Below are 22,093 nucleotides of genomic sequence, written 5' to 3'. Positions count from 1 at the left end.
CATATTTCTGGAAATGGAAACCGCACAGAACTTTCCAGGTCTTTATCAGCAGCTTTTTCCTCATATAGTGGCGACCCATCTTGCTTGGGAGTTTATTTGATCAGACCTTGGATTTAAAGCTGCACTAATCAATAATTTTATATTAACAATGTTGTGTAATGTGAAAAGGATCGCTCATTGTCAAAACCCTACAGAGACCAGCTGCAGCTCTCTTCAGCTCTACAAAGTGTTGGGTCCATATAGCTTGTGTGTTCAGTATGTTTTCCTCTGGGTACAGAGGAAAGTAAAGCAGGAAGTGGCTTTTTGGCTTCATGCGCAACTGAGTAACTTTCATACGAATGAATTGGGGCCCGCCTCTGATGCTGTATCCAATTCTCTTTATACGTCCATGTCCTAGACAAGAATTTTGCACATCTCTGTGTCTCACCTACTGTCACAGCTGGAAGTTCAGTGTGTTGAGGTCTGACACTCTCTGGCATTTTACCAATAAATCGAACTTACAGAAAGACAAAGAAAACAGAGACGGATACATCAGCTGTTTAATATACTTGATGATAAATAGTGTAAACAAGAGATGGGTCTAAAAGTTTCCTGAAGGGTAAAATGTGCTCTTCATTTAAACAAACCCCCCAGAAAAAACTGACATAGGAAGACTGAATTATTCACACATACTGTCGCAAACCTCAGTTGAAGTCAGAAGCAGGTTTTGTTTTTTTAATTATGTTTCTTTTGGTTTTAGAAGAGATTGAGATAATATCAGTGACATATAGTAAATCTAACATAAGCATCCAAAATGCTCAAACAGTTTCTACAAGACAAGAGGAAATTTTTCTTAGCAGAAAACATAATACACAGCACAGAATACACAAAACATGAAAATTAGTAATTAAAAATACAGCATATGACAGTATAACAGACAGATTATATCATACCTGTTTGTGCATCTGATGGATGAAACTCCTGCTCAAACAGAAAGAAAAAGAAAGACTTTTGCACAAGAACTTGGTAATATAGGCCTACTGTATGTGTTGTGGGTGGGCATGAAGTCTCGACTTCCTTGTTAAATATCTCTTTTTGATGGTTGATTTCTGTTCCCTTTTCAATAAAGTTATAAAAATTAGGATCAGTGGTGGACAGCTAAGATTCAAATAATTCTGTAATAAATTAGAGGAGACAGTTTAAGATTTTTATAAATGTGAGAATATGTAACTTTTGTAAGAAGAAATGACACATCTTCCTCATAGAAATAAAAAACTGATTTCACAAGCAATAAAATGCAACTTATTGAACTTGTTCAGTTCAATACACTCACTTTATGATACATACAGCCTTAACTTGGTCCACTGTGACCGTTAGCTAGTGGTTGCTGTTAGCTAACGTTAGCAAACTTTACATTGCTGCAAATGATCAAGTCATTTCAGTGACTTTTTTTTTTAAACTCGTCTTTACTTGTGCAACTGTTTCACTACATTTTTTTTATCATCTCAAACATTTTAATGGATTTATAAAAAAAAGAAAAAAGAAAAGAAAAGTAGGCCAAACACTTTGTGCTAGTTTGTGAGTTTGTGTAACATAATCACCACATGACTGCAATGGCTGCCATTCAGAAAAAGTTACATTAGTCTGGCTTTAAATTTTAATATCTGGAGGAAGATAATCTAAATTTGTTTTTTCTGTAAATCATTAACCTTTTTCTTTTGTTAAATACCATTTTCTGCTCAGTATTGTCTCACTGTAAAGGTTTTTGCCTTGATGGGAAAATCATCTGTTATTATGCAGACAACGAGGTAATGTTTGGTGTGTAAAAAGGAGACAGCAAGACAACAGTGTGGTGTTTGTTGACCAGTATCTTGTGTATCTGCATGTTTGTTCATGTTTGTTCATATTTCCTGCCAGGATGGATGCTATCAGCAGCTTTCACTTCATATAGTGGCGAACCATCTTGCTTGGTGGTGGCGCTTGGATGTTTTATTTTTGCCTTGTCATCATGGTTCCCACGCTTCTGGTTTGGTAAAAGAAAGCCTGCGTAATGATTTATTAAGGGAATGAATAGAGTGAGATGAGCAATTTTAGTTCTCAGAACAGTTCATTTTCATCCTTTTTCACCAACTTTATCAGAAAGGCACTTAACTGTACATTTTGTGGTAAAAACATTTTTTAAAACCACAGAAATACAATTCTCATTTTAACATTTAAGTTCACTTATTATTCACACATTTCCACTTTCAATCTCAACTGTTCATATTTCTCTTTTTAATTGATTTCTTTGCTTCTTTCTGAGCCCAAATTTGATTAATTGTAATTCATAAAAGAATCCAAACGTCCAAACACAAGTCATACATCTACACTCTTCCTCATTCATTCATATTTCCTCTCCTGAATTCTCCTTCTCTTTTTCAGTAATTATGTGTAAAGTAACATGGCGACAGTTGACATTTCCCTCAATAAGGCCTTTCATCAAGTCAGTCACCGAGACCTTTGTAAGATTTCTGAACCCAGATGTGAGGACCCAATTGCAAGACTCAGACACAGAGCAGCTGGAGTTAAAAGGGAGTTTATTTGGTCGATTTTCAAAGAGGAGATCGATAACAGGCAGGCAATGAGAGAGGATAAACCAAACCAAACAAAAATCTGGCCATCAAAAACAAAGAAAAGGAAGGAGGCGTCACTAACAGGCAGGTAGCAAGTAGCAAAGACTGAGGGGAAAAAAGCTGATTTATACTAGGTGACTAATGAGGGAATGAGGAGCAGGTGCACAGGCAGGTGTTGGAGTCAGGTGGGTGGAGATGGCAGGAACACACTGATGGCTAACATTTGCTAATTAGCAGTAAATACAAAGTATAGATGACATGAATGACATAAATGTACAAAATGGATAGAGATCCACCCAACAGTTGTGGACCACATTACTTTATGATAGAAAATATTAAAATATTCAAACACATATTTTTGTGGTAGTAAAAATACTATTGTATAATAAAATTTCAAAATAAGTAAAAAAGAAAAATACAAAAAAAGTACTGTAGTAGTATTGTAGTATTGTATTTTGTATGTAAATTATAATATGTCTGTGATAAAAGGTGGATATCAAATAAACCAGGCGGTACTGGTGCTTGAATTTATTATCACAGAAAGCCATTTTACATTATTATTTCCTGTAGGAAAGCTTCTGTGGCTTCAAAGGTAAAATATGTATGATATTAAATCCACACTGCACCACCACTTTTAATAACTTTGCAACTGGTTAGGAAGGTGACGGGGGCAACAGTAGCAGCAGCAAATGAACAGACCTAATGGGATGTAGGTCATGTTGGCGGTCCAGAAGGCAAACAGGTAGAGTGTTTTGCAGTAAGGATCCACATCTGTCATTGTCTTATTGAAGTTGGGTTCATAGATCGAGTATATCCACACATTACCTAAAGACAAAAAAGTCAAAAAGTACACTGTGTTTGTATATGAAGGGCTGTTACACTTCTGTTCTTCTCACATATGGATGTTTCACCTTTACAGATCTTGGATTTAAAGCTGCACTAATCAATAATTTTATATTAACAATGTTGTGTAATGTGAAAAGGATCGCTCATTGTCAAAACCCTACAGAGAATTATGACCAGCTGCAGCTCTCCTCAGCTCTACAAAGTGTTGGGTCCATATAGCGTGGACCCAAACATCATAATGCTAATGCTAATGGCTAGCGAAAAACAGGCTTAAAATTAAATGTACTTACCGGAAAAACTGAACAGCTGACTCCTTAGAGGGTCTTTTACTACAACCAAACGCTGAACAAGACTTTTAGGCGAACAAAATGTTATAATTAACTTTCATGAACTGAAAACACACTGAAATACTGATAGCTACACCAATACTCCTATCTTAATCTGGGGTTATGATACGTAATGTATGTAACCAACGTTGTCACCGTGGTAGCGACTTGTCAATCACAAGGTAGCCATGCTCTAAAGCATACCTTGCTTTATCGTCTATTTTACTCTAAATGGGACCATAATTTACAAAATGAACATCATACTGTATTGAGGAAGACTTGAAACTACTTATAAAGACCATAAATTAATTGGGAAAATGTTTACTGAGGTAACAAATCAAATGAGAAGAAAGGTCATTTTCTTACAGACTTCTATAAAAATGGACTTCTTTTTGCAAACATTGGAGTCGCCCCCTGCTGGCCATTAGAAAGAATGCAGGTTTAAGGCACTTCCGCAATGGCTTCACTTTCCAGAGCTGGAGCTTGCTGCTTGGTCCCACTATAAGCCTGAAGAGAACGCTTTGATCTTGTGGGGATGAACAACCAAGTATTCATTCAGTGAACAATGAGCAATACTGGTGTTTTAGATGCTTTATCTATTAGGTGCTTTACATATAATGTATTTCTCTTAAATTTTATTGCTCCTTGTGGTGCAGTGGTCAGTAACTGCTTGGCTCTGTGAACTTACTGGTTATGAACCAGCACAAGAAGAGGAGAATGCTCAGGCCACTAAAGGCTAAGCTCGAGGCTGTGAACTGGTTGGAGCAGGGCAGGAAGGAGATCCCTAACAACAGCAGATGGAAGACTCCCATTACCTCCAAGTAGATGGGGAAGAAGTGCTGCTTCGGGCAGTCATTTTGGTACAATGCTCCTGTTAGACAAATGGACAAAGATTAGGAGTCATTTATTATTGTCCTTGACCCCAGTGACTCACTGGTGGGCCACTCCTTATAAAGTCATACAAACATTGTTCAAACCCACAGAACTTTATTTTAAACTGTAGTTTCTAAAAATACCAATTATATCAGGCAGAACGTGGGGGAAATGGGTATAAAATTATGCACAAAATATCTCAAATATTTCACTTAGAATCAATGGCACAGTCATAAAGAACAGTATAGACATCATAAAGCTTTGACGAAAATAATAAGTTGACACAAGCTGAATATGTATAATGCTGTAAGACAATGTGGAATAACATATTTTAAAAAAAGATACTTAAGAGGAATAAATAAAGAGAAACCTGAATGTTAAAGGATAAGTCAGGCAATGCTTTATATTTTTTATTGTCAACAAAGAAAAAAAACAACCAACAATTAATCGATCCCACTAACAAGTGTTGCCTGTGTAGCTTAAGTGTGATATCTTATTCGCCTGTGTCACAGACTTAAATTGTCCAAAAATAATTTTAAACACATCATTGAGTCACACAGTTACATCCTGCACTGGGTAACATCCTGCTGCTGTAAATTCTAGAGCACCAAATGTGTATTAATCCGCTGCTGAAAGTAGTCCCCAAAAATTGCACTATTCACTTCTGTTTGAGTAGCTTTTTAAAAAAAAAACTTTAGTGCCCACCTGTTTTAGGAAGTTACTGAGCCTTTTTTAAACATGGAAACTATATATTTGTGACCCATTTCAAAAGATTTATGTCTTCAATAGGAAAGAATAACCTATAGACAGGTTGGGAAGTCAGAAAGTATTGAGAGATGGACTAACATTTTCTGTTTTTGTGGTGGGATTTGTCAACAATGAGAAAAATATAGAATGAAGCGAGTCTTATCTTTTAAGGGGTTAAAATAATATAGATACAAGCTGAATGTACATTCATAAAAGTAAGGACACTAGTCACTCACCAACTGTTATCTCAGCAATGGGCAAGATGCAGAGAATCACCTTTGAACATACTGTCGACAGACAGACAGAACATATTTTAAAGTCAACACTGTCCTACGTGCCACTGTGAAAAACAAGCATACATGACTTTTGCACATCACTATCACTCACCTACGATGGCTGTTGAGGGTTGATGTCTGCAGATGCCTTGAGATGTGTCTCTCTCTGACATTATTAGCAATGTGAGTCTAACCTACAGAGGGGAGAAACATGTCAGATCATACAAGCTGCAAGCGCTGAGTCTGAAAACTGCTGAAAGTTGCTATAGGGGTGCCATTTCCTGAGAAGTGTTCTTTATCAAGCAAAAGGCAAATACAAAATATACCCTCCCACAAACCACACATACTGAAGTCTACTTCCTTGAAACTGATGAATAGTTTCGTGTTAGTTTTTGCAACAAAGGCTGAGACCAAACAAGCTCAAGAAAGAACAGTTTTGACAGGAAGAAGGGTGTTTTTTTTAGCAGAAAAGGCATTTAAATGCAACATGTACAGTAAATTAACAGTACAAAAATATATTTTGAGTTTTCAGAACAAATTCAGACATGTTGTACCTTTCATGGGTCAAATGGGCTACAGCTCCTCAATGACAGCTGAAAAATAGAGTGAAAAGCTTCCAGACAAGAACCTGTTAATATGTGTTGCTGAATTATGACAAAATGCATTGGAATAATGATCATTTTTTGATTTGTACTTTCATATGAGTCATTTATTTCTTTTTCACTGTTTTTGCTTTGTGTCACCTTAAAATATTTTGTTGTCTTATATGGGATCAACATCTGCTATTATGTGACTGATACATAAATAATAGGTTCAACTCTGGGGTAGTGTTGTCATGTCTTGTCTGTGTATTGTTTTACATGGTTATTAAAATCTGCCCGCTGGTTAGAATCACCTGACTGGTTTGATGAGCATATCAGGTTAACAGGAATCCTCTCACAGCAGATCAACAAGTTTATAGAAAGATCAAACTCTTATTTTATAATTATAGGTCAAAAGGATATGAACTTTAAGAACAAAGTCGAAGTGCTTCCCACTTGTTAAAACATAAAAATCACTTAGATGCTGTTTGGAGTTTTGATCTTAAGAAGTCCTATTCTTGTATTAACCCACAGCAGACAAATGTTCATGGTGGATGTATTCTCCTCCACTTAATGACATTAGTATATGCCTTTAATGGACATGAATTGATTGTCCATGTAAATATTTTTTTACATTTCTCTTCTGTCAGTATGATTCTGTGTTTTAGTCTTAGGGCACAAATTAATATTCTTTCACTGCTAAGAAATGTTAAAGTATGTTTTTCCCTTAATTTTTGTAGTTTAATAGTTAGGACGTCATATGGCCCTAGTAATTTGAACATGTTAACCTAAATGTTTCTAAAGGCTTAAGGAGAAAGCCATCAAAATAATAAAAAAATGCCACCTGCATGCAAGTTTTGTGACTTCACTGGGTCAATGTTATAAGCAAACTTTTAAAGGAGAAATACGGTAAAAGTAAAAGTAAAGTAAATTTAAAAGAAGTGTGATGTATGATGTGTTTTGTGAGCGATACCTCTGAACAAACTCCAGTGTTGTTGCTGCCTCCACCTGATATTCTATATTAAACACATAGAAACTGGCGAACAAGACAGCCAAGACAGTTACGAAATCCAGCATGGGAGGTGAATGTGGGGTTACGACACAGCCCTCTGTGGACAGCATCCACTTATTCGCAGACCACACAGTATCTCCTGCAATAATCAAAAATAAAACAGCAATTCAATTACAATATAGTAACGTCTGCAGACTGTCTTCACTTTTGTTCTGTGCTTAATAAAAAGGGACCTCATGACATCTTTGAAATAGTACTTTAATTAGAAAGCAGAGCTTCTTTAAGAGTTACTGGACAGTTGCTATGTCCACTTAATTGTATTTATCTTCAAAAGACTACTTCTATTGAAAGAGAGTTTTACCTAGCACATGAGCCTCGGGGTGGTGGGAAAGGAGAACTGGGCCTTGGCATCGGCAGGAGTTGTAGTCACCTCAGTTTTACAATTTAGATGAACAAAGGCACAGAAAAACACTCCAAGCAATTAGTCTGTAACTTTTAGTTTTTACTTCTAAGGTTTAAGGGTAATTTCCTTTTTTCAGCCTGGTCTCAATATGATCATCTGTCAATAATGTGCAGGCCGACAAGCAATACATTAAAAACATGAATGCATATTTTAGGCCCCTGGTTAGAGTGAAGACGAATGCAAATACAATATATATACAATGTATATACAAACCTATTTGATTGCAAGATAGAGAGCATTTATTACAAATACCTACCTAAAGAATACCTACACGATAAACAGTGAGATTGCAATTATTCATTTTCTCTATTTGATCAGCTTTTAAAAGCACCGTCATCTGATAAACCCAAGATGGCGCCAATGTGTCTATTCTACAAGATGAAAAAATGAACTGTGAGGAGGTTGAACTGCTGCACTTTTGCCAGGGCCAAGTGGCCACAACAAATAAGTGCCCTTTACAACAGGAGTTCTAGAGGGCAAACTGTGGCAAAAAACTTACATCAGCTTACATTCAGTCTGGATTAAAGTTCAACACCAGTGAGGGTGGTGAAGTGGGAGAGTAAGAACTTCCAAGACAGGAGAAATGATGACTTATGTCCAGAATGCTGGGGGGTGGGTTTGCATTTATGTCCTCTAGCTGTTTTGTATACGTGATTGTCATTAGCTCCTTTACTCTCCCTCTCTCAGTTGCCCTTAGCCCCTCTTGACTGAATATATCCACCATCTCTTTCCTCTTCTCTTCAAGTGATGCTGATGTTTCCCCCTCTGGATACTCCTGTGGCTGCCAACTAATACATCCATAACTGTCAATTCTAGCACATTTGGCAGCTGACGGCTGGTGATCATCACTTGTCTGAGAGTTAGAGCTTCCTCAGACAGGAGAGTGTGTTGCCTCTGTTGACATACTCATTTCTGGTCTTGAGCTAACTCAGTAAACTGAAGTATTCACATCCAATTATTTCTCCCTCTTCAGTTTTATCTAAAAAACTGTCTGGATACTTCTGGGTTATAGCTTTTGCCACTGCTGAGGAGTCTTTGCGTGTCGGTTTCAAGGAGTGTTCTCTCATGGAATCGACAGTGACTTTCACCATCAATGGCTCTTTTGAGACATTTTGTCCCATGGCACCTGGAAATTGTCTAACCAAAAGGTGTTCTCACACGGAATGGTTATTTGACTGGAAAGAGTTGGTATAGACGAAGGTCAGACACCCAACTGTGGAGGTGGAGCCGTGGGACACACACTCACACAGCGACAGCAACACAGAATAGACACACACACAACTTTGTCCAGGTTTTAAATAATGCAATAGATTTAAACACTTTTTTATGACTGTGTGGTTTTCAATGGAATTTATGATCTGTAATCGTTGATCATGATCGACCATAACTGAACATAATTGTTTTCCAAAAAAGAGACCTGAGAACAAGAAACATTCATAAGACAGGAACACAATCAGCAGACAGAAATAACATAACTACACAATAAACAAGGAATTAATAAAAACAGTTACAAGAATGCTGCGACCTAGAAATATTTGGGACACCAAATTCTATGGAGACGTTACAGATGAAGAATATACTAGAAAATACATTCTAATTTTTTGTCCATTATTCAGATATTTTGTTTATTATTTTTGCTTTATTTCATTATTGTCTATACAAAAGGAATTTATTTATTTTGGTTGTGAGATTGACACCTGAAATGAACCTGCATGGTAGCAGGCAAAAATATTAAATTTCAGGTTGACTTATGGGACTATTATTTCTCTTATAAAGCAGGCTGTATTTCCAAATCTTCTAAAATTGAGTGTTGGGTAAATTCATGCTGTGAGAGCAGCAAACAGCAGGATATAACCCACACTTTTTACGCGTGTGTGTGAAAATGCGCGTGTATCCCCCCCCTCCCAAGTGACCGCAGCAGCTCTTGGTCACTGCTGAGCTTTTTTATTTTGGCCTATTATTATTTATTTATCTATCTTTGTTGAGTTTCTTTTTTTCTGGGGCACTTTAACCACTTTAACCACCCGTGCACTATGAAGACCAAAGCTGCTACATTTGCCGTGGTCTTACCAGTAGTTTTTGCGCTGTTAACGACAGTGTTCGGGGACTAGGAGCGCTGCCATGGGTGTAATGTTTACATCAGGGACCAGCTGTTAGCGCTCCGCAGCACCACCGTGCTGCCCGTGCAGAGACACGACCGCTGCACTGGACGGATTCATGCCAGCGCGCTCGGACAGGACGATGTTGTTGCTACATGTTGCGACACGTTGCTACATGTTGCTACATGCCCATCCTGCGTTACCTGTTGCATCCCCAGAGTATCCATAGGTGCGAAAAATGATAAGCCACACCTGCTAGTGGGCATGTTTTATATAAAATATGTTGTTACATGATGCGTTTTAGTCATTTCGACAGTATTGTGTTTTTCTGGCTTGACCGCTGCTCGTACAACCCTCTTTGCTACGCTTTTGAGTGAACATTTGGATACCTCGATCAAGAATGGTCCTTCCAAACGGTAAGCAGTCTAAAATTATACTTTAAAAAAATAATATTGTTGAGTGGTCATTCAAATTGTATTACACTTTTTTAAACAACATTGCTTCAGCTCATATTGATGTGGAAGGTTAGGGTTTTAACACTTTACATTTTCCGTAAAGACCTTTTTTAGACGTAAAAGTAAATGTTTGTAGCCTAATTTATCTAATTTTATGTTTACTGTTAGTGTCTTCTGCCATTGGTGTAGAAATGCGCGCGCAAAATAGAGAGGTTGTGCGTCAGCTAAACTCCGCTTCAGGAGTAAGTAATCCTTTTTAAAGTGGGAAACTATTTCTTACTTAATACATCTACGTGCTACACTGAAACACTGCATGTGTTTATATAGTTCTAGAGGCTCTGCATGAGCCTCAGCGTAAGAGATCTCTGTCGCTAAAGGTGATCAGGGAGCAGAGGGCAGAGAAAAGAAGGCTCAACAAAGCAGTCCAGACAAGCGCGGACACAGGGTATGTACAAAAAACAATTGTGGATGGTTTATCCAAATTTACTGTTATTTTATATGTATATAAAATGTGTGTTTTTCTAACTTTGTACCCGTCGTTCTGTGATTAGTGAGGTACAACCTGCGCCCATGGATGAGATAGAAGCATCTACACGTTTCCTGGAGGAGCTGATAGCAAAAGTCCTCAAGGAGGAGGAGATAGCAACACCTGCACAGCCATTGATCAACCACCAAGGTGAAGTCCAAGCCTTTTTTTATAAGGTGTATTAATAAATGAATGGACCAGTGAATCTGTTACTGGGATATCGCCTGGCGGCTTGCAGGATTTGCTGGATAATACTGTAGAGACTCACACAGCCGCTGTCAGTGTCCCTCTAGAGCTTGGCGCAATTGATTTTAATGGGGTTGTAGAGAGACACTCTAGTGTCCCTGTGTCTGATATAGCAGGTGATACATTTGATTTTGCTGAGGTAGGTGACCGTATGCCCACAGTGCTTATGTGGCTCAGGCAGGAAGATACTTTATTGGATCAGTCAGGTCTTCAGGAGTTGACCAAGGTTGATTTGAATGTGCTTTATGAGATCTGCCTGAATTCTGGTCGTTTACTTGCTGCTGATCAGCGAGATAACTCGTCACAAGCACAGGAGTCACTGCACTAGTTGATAATGGATAGATTTGACCAAATTGATGCCAGACTTAGCCAACAAGAGACAACAGTGGGAAATTCCATTAAATCAAACAATTACAAAAACATTTTATTAGATAATCTAAAAAAAACTTGGAGATACATTTACAAAATTCATTACACATATAAACCAAATATACACCATATTAGACAGTTTCAGTAGTAAAGAGGAATCTCGTCAGCAGCAGTAGCTTGGCTCATAAAAATCAGTCACTAATTTAAACCATGGCCCCACCTAATAAAATTTTTAAACATAGTGATGGCTCTGGCTGGGCGGTTGTTAACAATAATAACTCAGTAGAGGATCGGCATGCGCAGCCAAATATGGATTTTTTTTTCAACTTTGAAGCGTTTGAACAGTGGTCTGAAGACATGAAAGAGAAACTTAATGCTGTACACAGCCGAGTGCTGTGCATGCGTAAGCGTGAAGCTGGCCCTGCTATTACATCTGATAACTCATACTTGTTAAAGTGAGAAACTATTTGTCATTTAATACATCTACCTGCTACACTGAAACACTGCATATGTTTGTGTAGTCCCAGAGGCTCTGCATGAGCCTCAGCGTAAGAGATCTCTGTCGCTAAAGGTGATCAGGGAGCAGAGGGCAGAGAAAAGAAGGCTCAACAAAGCAGTCCAGACAAGCGCGGACACAGGGTATGTACAAAAAACAATTGTGGATGGTTTATCCAAATTAACTGTTATTTTATATGTATATAAAATGTGTGTTTTTCTAACTTTGTACGTGTAGGTCTGTGAGTTGTGAGTTACAACCTGCGCCTGTGGATGAGAAACGTGTAGATGCTTCATCGAGATGTTTCCCAGAGGCGCTGAACACAATACTCCACAAGGAGTAGGAGGAGATAGCAATATCTGCACAGCAGTTGATCAACCACCACGGTGAAGTCCAAGCCTTTTTTTATAAGGTGTATTAATAAATGAATGGACCAGTGAATCTGTTACTGGAATATCACCTGGCGGCTTGCAGGATTTGCTGGATAACACTATAGAGACTCAACCAGCCGCCAACAGTGTCCCTCTAGAGCATGATGCAATTGATTTTAATGGGGTTGTAGAGACTCACACTAGTGTCCCTGTGTCTGATGTAGCCGCTGCTACATTTGATTTTGCTGAGGTAGGTAACCATATGCCCACAGTGCTCATGAGGCTCAGGCAGGAGGATACTTTATTAGATCAGTCAGGTCTTCAGGAGTTGACTGAGGTTGATGCTTTATGAGATCTGCCTGAATTCTGCTGCTGATCAGCGAGACAACTTGTCGTAAGCACAGGCCGGTGAGCAGGAGTCATCGCGCTGGTTGATAACGGATAGATTTGACCGAATTGATGCCAGACTTAGCCAACAGGAGACAACAGTTGAAAGTACCATTAAATCAAACCACGATTACAAAAACATCTTATTAGATAACTTAAAAAAACTGGGAGATACATTTACAAAATTCATTACATATACAAACCAGATATGCACCATATTAGTCAGTTTTAGAAGTCGGGAGGAATCTTGTCAGCAACAGTAGTTTATGTCATAAAAATCAGTCACTAATTTATCATGGCTTTGTACAGTGGAGGTCTGGTGGAGGACAGGTTCAGGTTAGGGACATACCAGCTTTTAATGCCATAGAATTGCGCCAGTGTGTCGATTTTAGAGACATTGGAGTGGATAATCCAGAGCAGGTGCCTGTTAGGGTCAGAGAGAGGCTGGCTGGTGTTATCGATCAGGCACTAGAGACCTCACAGAGGGCCGTCCCTGGCCAGTGACGTACAGACCATTGTAACGATTACAATGTGGACCTGTTTATGGAGGAAATGGCTCAGGTTTACAGAGTAATGACACTTCTACATCGGATGATGAACTGGAGTTTCTTGTTATGGTTGCACAGAATAGAAGTGGTGGTGCTCGTCTTAAGTTGGGTAGCGTGCCATATGATGAGATTTTGTCAAAGAAAGTGCGGTTTCTGTACAGTTCTAACAATGGTGTTGAAGACAACAACCTGTGTCTCTGTTTATTCCTTGTACACTCTGCTGATGCTGCCATGTCTGACTAAGAAAAAACTGGATTACACGCAACAGCTGCACAACGCTGTAGGGCTTGACCACATGCAACGTTATCATTCACTGATGGCACCAAATTTGAAAAGTACTTCTTTTGATTCTTTTTAATTCTTGTATTATGATCAACTCTTTTTTATTCATGCATGTTACTAGTTTTATTATTACTATTTTTTGTCAACAACAACATATTTATGTGTTTGTGTGAATAAAAAAGGTGTTTTACAAACACAATCTCATCATTTGTGTCTCATATCGATCATGGAAAGCTAGTTGCTGATCCGGCTCATCCGAGGGGGTCTTGGAAGTGTGAATAAGCTTTGCCATGCAGTCAGGGAGTCTGCAGGGGTGACACTTATGTTACCGGTTGTAAATCGTTTTTTATTGGGACAGGATGCGTATACACTCCATGCCAAAGCAGCTAAACATGTTGTGGTGATACAAGTCTGAGATGGTGTTAATACAACTGAGAGCACACATCAGATCCAGAAATAATCTCAGTCCTTCTGAAATTCTATTTGGCAGACCAATGACCATAGGTAATGTTTCATGGTGAAAGATGCAAATTGACCGACAAGCAACGTCAAGGACATTCCATAAAAACTCAGATATTTAGATGTCACAGACCAAATCTGAAGTCACTCTGGTTAGGTCTCTAGGAGGAGTTTGTTCAAGTACAATGCCTGTTAATGGCAAAAACTGTGCAAAAAGTGCACAGTAAATTCAAAATGGCTGAAGGGTTTTGCTCCAAGAGGCTCTTTGTAAGTCTGGACATGATACATGTGCCTACCAAATTTGGTATATCTAGGTGAAACCTAAATGTGGGGGATTCAACTTTGAAATTTAATAGGGGGCGCTATCAAGCCATTTTACTACACCAATGCCCAAGACCCATAAAACATAAATGTTCACCACTCCTGACACGTGGAAAGTTTCATGATTTTTTGAGCCCCTCAAAAAAAAGTGATTCACTTGGACAAAAAAAACAATAATTCCTTGCATTACAATGGGGCCTTCACACTACTCAGTGCTCAGGCCTTAATAAATAATGGTGTGATGGAAAAGCAAAACTGTGAAAGACTGTCCATCAGTCAGATGAATCATCCTGAACTTCTGTGAATCCAAAGAAGTTAAAAGAAAACTAACAAATATGCCATCATTGAATCAGGAATAAAAAAAAAGTCCTCAGCCAATATACAGTACATGTATATTAGTTTCTCACTACAAGTGAAGTCAGTGACTTTCAATATACTGTTTTTCACTCTTTGACCTTCCTGCGTTTTTCTAACCACATCCAGTGTTGTTGTTCTCTCTCAGCAGCTGCAGATGGACAGGAAGAGAAACTAAATGAGACTTGAAAAGTGACTGAGTGTTTTCAACTTTTCAAACATTACATTTGTTTGAAGAGACCCTTTCACATTGTCACTACAAAACATTTTGTCCTTTAATTTTTAAATGTTAAATCTCTGTTGAGCTGTTCTGGAAAAAAAAGTTGTGTATTCATGCACCACTTATTCAGGTGGTATTTTAAAATTACACAAGTTAATGCTACTGCAGAGTATAATATTCTTTGGAAATCAAAAACATTTAATATTAATTTTGATGAATGTATTACATTCATAAAGAGAAGTAAGATCAATGGATGCAACATCCTAGCAGTCTGAAAATTGAAAAGACAGATTTTTATTTATTACGATTATACAAATCAAAGATACAGTAAGTCTTCACTTAGTGGAAAAATGACAGAATGAAGAAATCTTCAAACAAATACAGTAACAATGTTTATAAAGATTATTGCTTTGCTTCCTCTGTTTCTCTAGATTTCTTCTTTGTCTGAGTTTCTCAGAGCTTTGCAGAGCATGTTGTCAAGTGTGACTTCCTTTCCAACTAAACCACAGAGGAAGTTCGAGCTTGTTTGAGAGGAGCTAGTTCTGCGCGGATTACTGGTAATTACGTGACAATACATACATGTTTGAATCCTAATGTGCATACGTTGTCATGTATTCAGTTTTCAGCGTGAGGCACCACAGCTTCTCTCCACCAAACAAATATACAGTTCTGAAAGTCTAAAATATAACGTTAGAGTAAATTGTGTTGTATACGTTTTATTCTACTATTTTGGGTCTGTTTTGTTTTGTGTTTTGAAGTTCTTTATTTTGGGAATTTAATATTGAAAAAGCTGCACATGTGGAGGGTACCTACTTTTGTCTAACTCAGGCTATCGAACCTCAGCTTATGTTGAATTTAACAATGCATTTTTTCACGAAACAGGGACTAGAGTATTTGACTCCCATCACTTACATTTAAGTCTGGCAGTACTTCAGGGCAAGTATGAACAGGAGGAACAATTACAGAGACCAATAACTATTTCAATATACATATGGGCTTGTGAGTTTTCTGTTAAGAATTACTGTCACATCAGATGTTTGATGTGATGAAATTGCACCATTTTAACCACGAGTTTTGAGTTGTCCCAAAATGCAATGTGACACTGGAAGAGAATAAAAGTAATCTCCAAAGTTGGACATGTGAGATTTTCACTCGACAGCAACAACGAGAGTCATTGCTGTAAAATCCATAACAGTAAAGGTCTAATCTTCATTGTGAGTGGCTACAACCTTTAAACACTGCTTCCATGTTAACACATCAGTAATTTCACACAATTTTTTTAAAAGAAGAACTTTTGACATTTAGATTAACTTTAACAGTCCTTTCTTTATGGTATAAACTTTATTATTAACAAATGCAGTAAAATATTGAATTAAGGTATTGGTTTTATTGTTTCATTAAAGTACTGTAGGGTAAGAAAAATAGTATTTCTTCCACCACTGTTGAAGTATGAAATTGTATTCAGTAAGTACTACTCTACTACTACTACCCTACTCTTATCTTTAAGTTTCACTTTTGAAGGTATGTGGTTTTGACTTTTAAAGTCAAAGGAGTCCTATAAAGGAGTTCCTATAAAAGGTTTGTATAAAAATACAATCACACTTTTAAATGTATGAAAAATAACATTTTTAAGTCCAATTTAAATAGACTATAATGATATAATGCCTCATAAATAACATCAATACTGACAGATAAATGTGTTCAGGCCTGGACTCTTATCAAACATGAGAAATTTGGGGCAGATTGGACAGTGTAAAGTTGAGTAAACTTCCTGTTTAATGCCCCAAACATGTTTTGGGGAAAAACTGACCACCACGCCACACCATGCCAAGGGCATTCCATGAAAACTAAAAAGCCCCACAATTTAGCATTGCAAAGGTCTTTAGATGACACCAACCAAATTTGATGTCACTCGGGTTAAATCTCTAGGAGGAGTTTGTTAAAATACAACATCTGCAAATGGCAAAAACTGTGAAAAAATTGCAAAGTAAATTCAAAATGGCTGACTTCCTGTTGGACTTAAGTATGGCTCCAAGAGGCTTTTTGTGCGTCTGGACATGGTACATGTGCCTACTAAATTTCGTTCATTGTCAAACTTAAAGGTGGGGGCTTTGACTTTGAAATTTTCTAGGGGGCGCCCTTAAGTCATTTTGCCACACCCAAGCCCAAGACCCATATCAGACAAGTAAATACACCACTTCTGATGTGTGCCCAGTTTCTGAGTTTTCAAGTATCCCTAGCCCCTCAAATACAGTTTCCTGTTTCCAATAATGTATCACCATGGCAATGGATTTTGATAAAAACTCAAAAGCTTCCCCATTTAGCATCATCAATGTCATACAACATGGCTGACCATATTTTAGGTGGACGCGGTTAACCTGCTAGGAGTTCTGGTGAGTGGCACTGGGTCCACTCAAAGAAAGGAAATCAAGGGCTACTATCTCTAGGGAGTAAGATACCTCAACAGGTTTGAGTGAGGCTTGTGGTTCAGCCCTTTCTCTCTGTAGGCTTCAGACAATACACCCAGCTTGAAACCCCCGTATCTCCTTTTCCATGCCTGGCCAATAAATGGCATTCTCTTTTGCTTGGTGTGTCATATTTTAAGCTATTCCTCTGCCTCCTTTAGTGATAGTGGTGCGTGTAAAAATATAGTTTATTTGTAGTGTTGGAGGCGAGGCTTAATGAATTGGAAGCGCGGCTCCGCACCATGGAAAACCAATCATTAGTTAGTGTAGTTAGCCAGCCCCCAGTAGCCAGTGCGGGCTGACCTAGCGTAACTCCTACTCCCCCGGTAGTTCCTGAGCAGCCGGGAAGCCAGGGTGGCTGGGTGACTGTCGGACGGACACATAGCCCTAAGCAGAAGCCCATGGTTCACCACCAACCAGTTCACGTTTCTAACAGTTTCTCCCCACTCAGTGACACACCCACTGAGAAACCAACTCTGTTTATTGGCAGCTTCATAGTGTGAAATGTGAAGGTAGCACCAGCGACCATAGTCAAATAAAATAGTCATTTTGTTGACAGCAATCTGGGCTCAGATCAGTCTGCCTTGCAAAATTATATTTCACGTAACGGTTTCCTCTCTTTCCCTTCTTACAGTTTAAATTTCTGAGCTTACACAAGTGATGACTAATCAAAAAAGCCTGATTATGTTTTATTTTTTCACCTTGTAGTGTTTTTGTGATAAGAGATGAATAACAAAAAAAAACATGTAATGCTGGTGCTTGAGGTGATTTTAATATCTCCAGAATGTGCATCAGACACACATGAAAACACAGATTAATATACTTTTCATTACTGCTATTAAGTGGCGCTGTTTGCAAGGAGGCCTAGGCAACAGAACAACAAAATCGTGAGACCTAACAGGATATAGAACAGGTTGATGGGCCAGAAGGCCAATAGGTAGACCGTCTTATCACAGTAGAGTTCCACGCTGGTTGTCTTATTGTAACTGGGTTCGTAGATGGAGTAAACCCACACATTACCTGGGGAAAGAGGAGAAAGAGGCCCAAGCAAATTAATACTTCTCACAAAGTAAACATATGTTTCAATCATATAACAAGTAAAACATGGTGGCACAAGGGTTAAATATGGAGTTCTGTAAATGTTACTGCACTGCATTTATTCAATAAGCATGAGCATTTTTGGGGGCAGCAAAACAAGATGGAGCAACATAAGCATCCATCTGGAGTTGTGTTTCTGACCATCCAGTGAATGTAAGTCCAAAATTTACCAATCTCTTAGCTCAGTTTTGGTCTCCACCAATTCCTGAGGCAATTAGTAATTATCAAACTTCTTTGTCATAAGCAGCTTCCAATTGTGTCCGGGAAAGATGTTGATGAGAACTGTGAGAGTGAACCAAAACAATTAAATTGCCTTTAAACCCCTAAAATTAACTGAAAGGACACTAAAATGCTCAGTAGGACTAAGGGAAACTGTAGTAAAGTGATAATTCTCTGTGGGCTTGAGCCCTATCACATTATTCTTTTCCACAGATTTAAATAACACTAAACACCAGCAAAAAGTGTTTTTCAAAAATTGCTAAATTGTGTACAATAAGTTGACATATTATTGCCTTGACATGGCTATAATATTAGCAAACAGTCATCTTTACACATCTAGCAGATGAGTGTTGGCCATAAAACTAAAACAATCTGCAAAAAAAAGGTTCAAATCTATGTAGGGATGGAGAGTTGGGTGATAAATTTTCTTTGACTGCAAGCAACACATTTTCACATTAATTAAAGCCATTAATTGGAACATTAATATCTCGAGTTGGTGCATTGATTGCAGTCTTTGAGCTTACCAGCAATGAACAAGGACAAGAAGAAGAAAATCAGCATGCTGTGCCACATGGCCCTGATGAAGCTGTCGCTATTGCCGCTACTGCAGGCCAGATTGTAGACCATGAACAGCAGCAGGGCTGCTCCCATTACCATTAAGTAGATGGGGATGTAGGGCTGCCGTGGGCAGTCATCTTTGTACACTGCTCCTGTGAGACACAAGGACAAAATCTATTAATCATTTCACTGGTTGTAATTTGAATCAACAATTATGGTTGTTTGATATTTCAAAAGTCAGAAAAAATAATTTAAAAAATACAATTTTAATACACCTTCATGACAGTAAATGCACAGTCACTTACCTACTGCTATCTGAGGAACGGTAATGATGCACGTAATCACCAGCAAACATACTGCGGGAAGACAGACAATATTTTCAAGTCAATAATGACACCTGCAGCAGCTGCAGATGATGTGAGGACAACAAATGTGCAAGTATGACCTTAGCTCATCACTATCTCTCACCTTTTTTTTTATTATCAAGTGTGCTGAGGTCTGGCTCATACGCTGACATTGTCAGTAATGATCAGGCTACAGATGGAAACAGATACAGGACATCAGCAGCTTGTTTTTTCCAGGTACAAACAACTGGAAGTACAACATTTCACAAGAAGTGCTCTTCATCATAATATAGTGATAAAATGACACTACTAATGTACATAGCCTACTGTAGTCTATAAAGCTGCAACAATTAGATGATTTATCAATTAGTCAATCGACAGAACATCTGCTACAATTTTGATAATCAAATATTGAGCAATATTTATGCAAAAATATTTAAAAATTCACTGGTTCCAGCCTCCACTGATTTACTGTACCACTCCTCCATGATAAAAAAAAAAAAACTGGTTATCTTTGGGTTTTGGACTGTTGAGTGGAAAAAGTAACTATGTCCTCTGGGAACTTGTGATGGGCATTTTTCACAATTTGCTGACATTTTATAGACCACACAAATAATCAATCAATCAAGAAAACAATCAGTAGATTAATCAACAATGAAAATCATTAGTTGCAAACCTACTAGTCTACTTCCCTTTCAGTAAAGGACAAAATGTATGTTGTATTTGTACTTTCAGCAGCAACAGTATCAGCAAGAATACTAACAGTAACATAAATCTAATAAAATAACCACTAACAGTTTCTACAGGGAGAGGATGGTTTGATTATTCTTTCTTATGCACAATAAACTCATATTTGATTTTAAACTAATAATTAAATATATTTACCTTGCTGTGTGTCAGATGAGCTGCACTTCGTCTCTGGTGGCTGGAAGGGAAAGTGAAAGCCTTTTCCAGAGACTGTTATGTATCCATTTATAGGTTGCAGGCAGTTCATCGTTCACGTATTCTTATGAGGTTTGTTTTTGTGGGTCTCAACTTCCTCTCTGAGTGCTTTTTTATTTTTTTGTAGATTGATGCTTGGTTCTTGTTCCCTCTCTATTTAAAGTGTCTGGTAATGAGTAGTGAGTCAGAAACTATAATAATTATTATTAGTTACAGCAATGCCTCTCTCCTGGGTGCCAGCTGATGCAGGGCAAATTACAGAAATCCAAAAAGTATTTCAGCGCACACCAGAAAACAAACAAACAAACAAACAAACAAAAATGTGTGAAACGTGTAGTTTGCTCCTTTTGTTTGTTTTTTTAAAAATGGTATCTCCTAATAAAATAATGTCTGTGAGCTCCTTATTGCATGTTCCTGCCCCTGTTCTCTCAAAGAGACATATTACATGTACAAGATTGATTCCAAACAGAATATATCAAACTAAACGAGTTTGAAATTTTCTAGGGGGCGCCCTTGAATCATTTTGTCACACCCAAGCCCAAGACCCATGTCAGACAAGTAAATACACCACTTCTGATGTGTGCCCAGTTTCCGAGTTTTCAAGTATCCCTAGCCCCTCAAATGCAGTTTCCTGTTTCCAATAATGTATCACCATGGCAATGGATTTTGATAAAAACTCAAAAGCTTCTCCATTTAGCATCATCAATGTCATACAACATGGCTGACCAAATTTTAAGTGGACGCGGTTAACCTGCTAGGAGTTCTGGTGAGTGTCACTGGGTCCACTCAAAGAAAGGAAATCAAGGGCTACTATCTCCAGGGAGTAAGATACCTCAACAGGTTTGAGTGAGGCTCGTGGTTCAGCCCTTTCTCTCTGTAGGCTCCAGACAATACACCCAGCTTGAAACCCCCATATCTCCTTTTCCATGCCTGTCCAAGAAATAGCGCCTTAGGTTGGTCAGGGTCCGTTACACTCCAAGTGATGTCATGAAGGCTGTGGCTTCTTTGTAGATTTTGAATGCAGTTTAAATTGTAAAGGATGTTGATACCTCTATGTCTGTGACCAATTATGTACCAAACTCCATGTGAAAGTCTGGAAATTGTAGCAGTGGAAATTTCTTAATAGTGTTGATATTTCTCATTTTTTAAAGGAGTTTTTTATTTATTCCCTAACTCAATAACATCTTATGAATGAATGATGCTTTTGAATGAATGACTGATTTTTTTTCATTTCATACCATTAAAAATGATCCATCCCATATAAGATAATATGACATGCAATAATACAGCATATCAATAACATCTTCTAATATTTCCTTGCCTTTCATGGTATAAATGTGTACTGTTATGAAATTGTCATGTGGATTATGAGGTACTGTCACTGTTTGGGGTGTAGAAAAGAGATAATACAGATAACAGTGTCTGGTTTGTTTGTTGAAATGTAGAACATCTGTGGGTTTTGTTGTTTTTTTTTAAATCAGCACACTGTTTCAAGATCTCTCTGCTTAGCAGAAACACAGTTCCCATTTTTACACAATTCCGATGAAGCACGTTTGTGAATGATTGTTTCCCTCTTCATTAAGTCCTTACTGTTTACATTTCCATTCATTGCTTCTTTCT

At 38.0% G+C, this 22,093-nt stretch overlaps 2 protein-coding genes across 8 annotated transcripts; both read right to left on the bottom strand.

Annotated features, from left to right (window-relative positions):
* Nucleotides 1-105: 105 nt before the first annotated feature.
* Nucleotides 106-8,939, bottom strand: LOC137174606 (transmembrane protein 272-like). 7 transcript variants are annotated; one of them, XM_067580011.1, is made up of 8 exons: nucleotides 8,214-8,939; nucleotides 7,613-7,681; nucleotides 7,213-7,390; nucleotides 6,213-6,286; nucleotides 5,771-5,852; nucleotides 5,620-5,670; nucleotides 4,452-4,634; nucleotides 2,539-3,416 (listed from the first exon to the last, which is right to left on the bottom strand). In XM_067580011.1, the coding sequence occupies exons 5-8, from the start codon at nucleotides 5,829-5,831 to the stop codon at nucleotides 3,226-3,228; spliced, it is 486 nt and encodes a 161-aa protein (XP_067436112.1). In that variant the 5' UTR covers nucleotides 5,832-5,852; nucleotides 6,213-6,286; nucleotides 7,213-7,390; nucleotides 7,613-7,681; nucleotides 8,214-8,939; the 3' UTR covers nucleotides 2,539-3,225. The 7 variants fall into 7 exon arrangements, 6 of the variants coding, with proteins under 6 accessions (XP_067436112.1, XP_067436109.1, XP_067436108.1 ...); XM_067580008.1 differs by lacking the exon at nucleotides 8,214-8,939 and having other exon boundaries at nucleotides 5,771-5,847; nucleotides 7,613-7,748; XM_067580007.1 differs by lacking the exon at nucleotides 8,214-8,939 and having other exon boundaries at nucleotides 6,213-6,251; nucleotides 7,613-7,748.
* A 9,123-nt stretch (nucleotides 8,940-18,062) lies between these two features.
* Nucleotides 18,063-21,491, bottom strand: LOC137174607 (transmembrane protein 272-like). The gene is made up of 5 exons (XM_067580013.1): nucleotides 20,417-21,491; nucleotides 19,656-19,721; nucleotides 19,493-19,543; nucleotides 19,154-19,339; nucleotides 18,063-18,332 (listed from the first exon to the last, which is right to left on the bottom strand). Exons 2-5 carry the CDS (start codon nucleotides 19,702-19,704, stop codon nucleotides 18,151-18,153), a joined length of 468 nt encoding a protein of 155 aa, XP_067436114.1. The 5' UTR covers nucleotides 19,705-19,721; nucleotides 20,417-21,491; the 3' UTR covers nucleotides 18,063-18,150.
* Between the last annotated feature and the right edge of the window lie 602 nt (nucleotides 21,492-22,093).

This window comes from Thunnus thynnus, chromosome 22 (assembly GCF_963924715.1).
Source record: "Thunnus thynnus chromosome 22, fThuThy2.1, whole genome shotgun sequence".
In the NCBI taxonomy this organism is placed as follows: Eukaryota; Metazoa; Chordata; class Actinopteri; order Scombriformes; family Scombridae; genus Thunnus; species Thunnus thynnus.
Note: the sequence above shows the minus strand (reverse complement) of the source record. Positions and strands in the feature narration are given on the sequence as shown.